Source organism: Rattus norvegicus, chromosome 2, assembly GCF_036323735.1.
Source record: "Rattus norvegicus strain BN/NHsdMcwi chromosome 2, GRCr8, whole genome shotgun sequence".
NCBI lineage: Eukaryota > Metazoa > Chordata > Mammalia > Rodentia > Muridae > Rattus > Rattus norvegicus.
The window spans coordinates 223,328,834-223,335,626 of record NC_086020.1 but is presented as its reverse complement, the minus strand read 5'-3'; the positions used below and the strand labels follow the sequence as shown (position 1 = coordinate 223,335,626).

Sequence of the window (6,793 nt, the reverse complement as noted above, 5' to 3'; positions counted from 1 at the left end):
GTCAAGAGGTAGATTGGGCTGATTCAGGTCCCCGAATGGATTCATTTCCCACCATAGTTATGACCACTTGTAGCTTAAATAAATAAATAAATAAATAAATAAATAAATAAATAAATAAATAAATAACTGCCCCTAGGTATGGGGGAGGAGAAAGTTTATTATAGATAGGTGGAAGAACATAGTCAGAGGCAATAACATCTGGAAGAGTCCAGAGTGGGCATGACCCTGAACCGCGTGGGGAGACGGAGAAGGGGAAATGAGAGGCTAGCAACCAGGAGGCCCAAAAGTACAAAAAGGACAAGTAATCAGAATGGTTGGTTGAATTATATAGGGAAAAGCAGCCCAGAACCCTGGGCTGAAGAGTCAGAGTATGAGGTGGAGTGGGTGGGGTATGCCAGCCAGGAGGACCTTGTAACAGGTAGGGGCAGAGGGATGCAGGAAAAATCTAGCTGCTGGTATCTGCTTCTGTATGTAAAATGGGCATCTCAGCCACTTGTCTGAGGTTTGAAACCCAACAGTAGTGATTTCACAAAATATGGAAATGAGCAAACCCACTAAAACTGCTGGGTCTACATTTTGGGAAATTTCTCCTAAGAGATAGCATCCTGGATAAGATAGTCCCACCTTCATGTGCTTCTGGAGATGTTTGTGGAGACCTCTTATTTCATGAGGCTCCTTAAGGCAAAGGAAGAATCAATGGATGAACATCAGAAGAGGGAACGTTTAACTTTATGAATAGCAATTACAACCATTCTGTCATACAATGAGTTGTCTTGGTAACAAGAATTCAGATGAGTCCCATTCAAGCTGAAGAGCAATACCAAATCCTTTGTAAAGTCAAAAAACTTAGGATTCTGGGAGCACCCTTTTTCCCCATAAGAAGACACAAGGCACTTTGCATTCAACTTTTCGAGAGAGAAAAATTTAATATATTTCATCTTATTATACATTTCCCCTAAATTACAAAGTCGACAGCTGCAAATATATTCTGCTACAAAGCTTTCTGTAAGAAACATCTCTATAAGAAAATACATCTCATTAACACTTCCTGTAAATAAATTATTTCAAATAATAATTTTTGAGAGGGTGAATATAAGGGGAATAATGTGAAAACTAGGTTGTAGGTGTCATTGCTATGTAGGAAATTCTGACCAAAATGTTCCATTTTCACATCACAAAGATTAAACTAGAGTTTGCTCTTGGGTAAATTAACTTATGAGTTTCGCTCTAGCAGACACATGCAGAGCACAAACCACAATCGTCCGACAAGACACGGGTCAGAAGCAGAAACTCTTAGTGTACTGGACTTTGACATTGCAGTGGTATGTAAGTGATGTGTGGTCTACAAGAGTTTAAGCAATAGCAGGATTAGCCTTCCTTTCTTTCTTTTGCTTTTTACTTTTGTCCTTTATGCTCCAGATATAGTGTTCAGAAATATGTTTAATCAGAAAATAGTGAAATGGTTTCAGGGCATTTCTACAGATTAGAGATATGTTATTACCTTCTAATTTTCAATAGTTTCAGAAAATAGGGACTATATCTTTGGTAATGAAATACCCACTCCATCAAGAGGTTAGGACACTACCTTCTGATGACATCATCATTCTAAGGCTTAGGGAGAAGATGGGTTCCTCTCCTATCACCTGGCATAAGGGAACCCACTCTGTAAGATCCCCTCATACTGAGATTATTTTACAGCCTCAAAACCGTGAAACATTTTGAGGCAGAGGAGGGCAAGCAGCATTGCACCGAACTCACCTGCCTGAGAGCAAATCTCATGGAGAGCTTCAACTTTGCTTCTGGAGCCTCTGATGGCCATCATGACAATCCAGCCTGCACTTCAGACATGTGACCTTAAAGCCTGGACAGATGACAAGCTTCCCTCTACTTCCCTGCTGTGCTCCACCATACTCCAGATTTCACTCAGGCCTCTAGTGCCAGCATCCATCACCCTACTGATCTCCAGCTGTGCGAGGGCAAATGTACTTATGAGTCTATCGAATGTCAAAGTAGTGGCAAGCAGTGCTCACTCCATGATTCCGTTCCCCTCATGGGTCAGACATCTTTAATGGTTTTGCAATCTGAAAATTCTGCGCTGTGCTTGTATTGCCCTAGACATGATTAACGGCTCCAGCTTGAGTGGACATCATACTGGCAATGCCATTCCTTCACGATGCAGAGTCTGCTTTTGTCTTACATCTGTCTTTAGCAATTCAGGTGAAATTAAGTTTTTGAAATAGAAATGAGTGGTCTAAAGAGACACATTTACCCTTTTCTAGTCCATTGCCTTAACCACTTGACCATGACTACTGGTTGTTTACCGTTTTCTAATGTCTAAATGACATCTCAGTATCTTGAAGTGATCTGGAAAATACTGACTGCCTTTTCCTCTGGTCTACCAAGGCCTTTATTTGAGAAAAATCAAAAGAACAGTTTCCCAATTAAAAGGTGATTTTTTTTTTGAGATGTGATTAATGATGCTGAATGTTTTCATTGCCTGTTCATCAGCTTTCCCCATGTTTTAGAGACTCTCTTTTGTCAAGGGAGAGTGAGAGTAATTTATTAAACTATAGCTTTGAGTAGAAATGTGGCTTTAAGTTATTTTATAGCCATTGCCAATCTGAAGGACATGTCCCCTCCAGCTCAAGTCAAACTCTTGGAAAATCACATGGTATTCATCAGTAATTTCCACGGTGTGCTTTCTTTTAATAATAGCATTTTCACAAATGTGTACATTATTTACACAGACGAGGTGCACAATGGAAACACTGGTAGTGCTTTGGCTGTCACTGTCTCTACTTATTTCAGTCCTGCCCTCTTCTGCTCCACATTCTTACCACATTCCTCATTCTTCCCCATTCCAATCCGGGTTTTCCATCACACCATAATGCATTAAATACACAAATTCACAGTCTGCTCGTGATGACTCTTCCAGTGTTTATCAGATCTTCTGGCACACATGGAGTCTGGCTTTGGAAGAGTAGGTAGCATCCTTCCACACTTTGCAGGACAGGCCCTTTGCACAGTCACACCTCTGGAAAATCTCCAGCCCATGTGAACCCTTCTTGCGTTGTTTGGTACAGACTTCCCCCTGATGGAGCACTGGTTTGCAGATTTTGGTCCAGAAGTGGCGAGCACAACAAAACCCATCAATGCAGTCTGATGACCGCAGACAGGGGTCTCCTTCATGTCCTACAGAAAACAAGGCCAAGGGGATTACAAGCGTTCTTGAAGCAATTCCTACTTTACAGTCAGAATCACAGAAAATACATGATCCTGCATTAAATTGCCACTGATGATGAAAAGTCTTAGATTTGTACCAGTGTGTTGTCTTTACTCTCGTATCTTTCTCCATTATCTACCATCTGAATATGAAATCCAATGAACTGTGTTCATCTTTAGTTCATCATAGCCTACCTTTTTCCTATTTCTCTCTGTGTGTTTATGTGCACATATATGTATGCTATTTTCCTTGAAGGGGAGTGTGTGTGTGTGTGTGTTCTTGCACATGCAAGAACATAGATATGAATGAATCTGAAAGACCACATTGTGTTGGAAATCATCCTCCATCATTGTCCCGCCTTATTCTTTGAGTCAGAATCAGTCAAACCCAGAGTTAACTGATATGGCTAGACTTGCTAGCCAGCTTTCTCTGGGGCATTTCCTTGTATCTGTCTTCTGAGGCTGAAGTCACAGATAAACTGCCATACTCCCCCCAGCATTTACAGAGTAAGGGGGATTGGTACTCCTGTCCTCATGTTTGCATGGCTAGCACTTTACCCATAGAGTCGATGCCCCAATCTATCAATCTGTAGTATAACTTTAGATAATTTCCTGATGATTTTTTTCCTCTATGGGGTGAATTGGAGATTTAAAAAAAGGCTGGCTTCAAACTCATAGTTGAACTAAAAATTATGAGAGTTTGATCAGCAGCAGGAATTCACTACCACATTTATGCCAAGAGACTCTCAAGGAACAGGTGATGCCAGCATCCAGGGCCTAGATTCACTAGCCAGAACCTAAGGCCCCACCTGACAGCACCTGAAGACAAAGGAAACATAGCCACGCCAAGATACCAATGGAGGCCATGAGAGTAGGAAGCTGTTTAAACTCAGCCAAATGCACGTGACAAAGAGTGCTGGGAAATACAGCCTACAAGGAGCCATGAGTCAGAACAGGACAGAGAGACGTTATCCAGCCTAGTGCAGGGCCATCAGACTCAGGAGTAACCAAGAACTTATTTCAAACTATGTGAGATCACGAATCTGGGTGTTGTATACACACACAATTAAGTCACCAAATAGAACCCTCTCACACACATCTTGGCTGCATTGACTTCTGTTTCAGTACAAGGCACGGGTTGTCAAATCATCCTAGCTGCCAGACTGCAAAGACATTAGGGTTCTGAGGTTCTTACAGCTCCTCACTTCCATTCTATCATAAAACTCAGCCATAGAAAAGCCATTAAACAACATATAAATCTGTGTTTTTATGAAGCATTTTTAGGTGATGCAGATGAGTCTCAAAGGTCATTGTGTGGCCACCTGTGGGCTCCATCATTCTAGATGTAACTATTTCCACTATAAGATTTTAGTGCAACTCACAAGCCATGCAACACAAGATTTCTTTCTATTTGTACCCAGAGCATTTCATACATAGTTAGACTGAAATAACAGAGAAGTTGATTAGTGCTGTGCCTTAGATTTCTATTGGAATGAGAAAAGACACTCATCGAATGCCAACTCTTTAGGAATTCGATGAAAAAGAAATAAAAGATACAGGACAAGTCTCAGGGTCCTGGTTGATACAGCAAAATAATAAATAAAGATACATTATTTGCTGACATCTTTAGCTTTATACAGGTGACCACTAGCGATCTAGGCTATAGCCATTAGGCAGACCTTCTCCTGGACATTGTCTCTTTAGAAGATAAAATATAGGGAAATAGTTTCCTGGTGAGACAAGCTATGGAAATAACATGAATAGAAAAGAAAAATAGGTTTTCACATCAGGACTTCCCAGAGCACTTCAGTGTATCAAAAACTCCAAAGAACAGGGAGATGCTTTATTCCAAATTCTTTAGAACACTGGGCATTTTAAATCATGTACATCTTGAAAGAGGAATATACAGATACACTTGGGAAAGGCCTCCTTTGGGTACACCTGTGCTTCATGCTTTCAGTTTTTTTGAGTTACTGTAAAATAATCTCACACTAATCGAAGTTTGTTATTGGTGGGTGGAAGAATTCTGAAATGTCTCCACAGGGAGAAGGGGACTTTATACTCATACATAATTCCGTAAACCGATAATAAACTAATGCTTCTTATAGATTGGTCTATGGACTACATGTCATCCGATTGTTCAGTGAAGTCAACTTATTGAATCTTCAAAGGTGAAAAAATGGCTGGCAATTTCATTGCCAGCAGCAATATTTCCTCATGTATTCTTCACAGTGCTTTACTCTTTGATAGATTTGGAGCAGACAATGTTTGTTTAGAAGATTTCTTAATAAGAGAGGGATGCTTAGAAAATAGAAAATAGCATGGCATGTCAGGCCTTTCCCATAATATATACTTTCGAGCAATTCTATGAAAGCTCTCTCATTTTTTGAAACTAAAAGTCAATACACTCAATTTAGATTGTGCATTGGTGAACATTTTAATAACAGATTCATAGAACCAGAATGAATAATCAATGCCTTCTTTAACTTCCTTATGAAAGAAAGGATAGAGAACCATGGAAATACAGGTGACCTTACCCTTTATATGAGGCATCTTGGAGTGTGGCCTTCCTAGATTCTGCCATCCCAGGTCATGGTTGGAATAGTGACCATGGTTGCGATCCCTATGCCGAGTGCCATCCAGAGCCGGGATATGTGGGGTCAGGATGCTCTCAGTGACTGGAATGCAGATGCCTGGAAATGAGGATGTAAACAGCTCAGTTTGACTCTACATCCGGTGATGTTCATCCTACCTGTGTCAGCAGGACCTCTGTGTGTCTGTGTGTCTGTGTGTCTGTGTGTCCGTATGTCTGTTTCCTAATCTACCTGCTATGTATCTCTATGGCTGCTGTTCATTTCTCATTCACTTACTGAGGATAGAATACTTTAGATCTGGAGTAACGCTTCCTAGATCTGAATTTGGCCTCTTTCAAGATCAAATGACACCATGCAAGCAGTAAAATAGGGATAAAAACAGAATTAATCTCATCGAATTATTGTAAATATAGTCAAAGAGCTTAGAATAGTGACATTGTGAAAAATTAAGTCAATGTCTGCTGTGTTTTTCTTTTCTTTTTTTTTAAGTCCTCTGGCAAGATACCTGGCCAGGGACCTTTTTTTTTTTTTTCATGAGTAAAACTATCTCTCAGTTTGGCCTACACAACTCTCAACCAGTGTGAGGCCTTTCATCCTCCCTTCAGTTCCTTTGTGGTTCTCACAACAGTTTTCTGCCTAGAGGCCAAAGCAGGCATGACAACGAGTTGGTTTTTATGAGTAGAGTTATGTTTCTACCCACTTTCTGCAGTTTCTTAAACAGAATGTTTGTCATTTCTCTATTAAGGCTGAATAAGAGTCTGAATGCCAATTCATTAGAGAGTCCTTTGTACTTGATGGGCCAGTCACCCTCCTCACCTTGAAAGGCTGCCCCAAGACATCTTGAATATAATAACACAAAACTCTTATAAACCAGGTCAGTGAACTCACAACTGAACTGCCTTTCTTGGCGTTCATATGTTTAGTAAACAACACATTCAGTGATTCTGCACATAACACTTCAATTTTTCAGTGGCATA

General features: G+C 40.4%; 1 protein-coding gene across 1 annotated transcript in view; it reads right to left on the bottom strand.

Moving 5' to 3' along the window:
- Positions 1-1,377: 1,377 nt before the first annotated feature.
- The window catches only part of Dkk2 (dickkopf WNT signaling pathway inhibitor 2), a 91,875-nt gene continuing 86,459 nt past the window's right edge, over positions 1,378-6,793 (bottom strand). Inside the window, exons 3-4 of the mRNA NM_001106472.1 lie at positions 5,760-5,915; positions 1,378-3,192 (exon numbers count right to left, since the gene is read on the bottom strand). Of these exons, the coding sequence (NP_001099942.1) occupies positions 2,942-3,192; positions 5,760-5,915 (407 nt within the window). The 3' untranslated portion in view covers positions 1,378-2,941. The remainder of the gene's footprint in view (positions 3,193-5,759; positions 5,916-6,793) is intronic.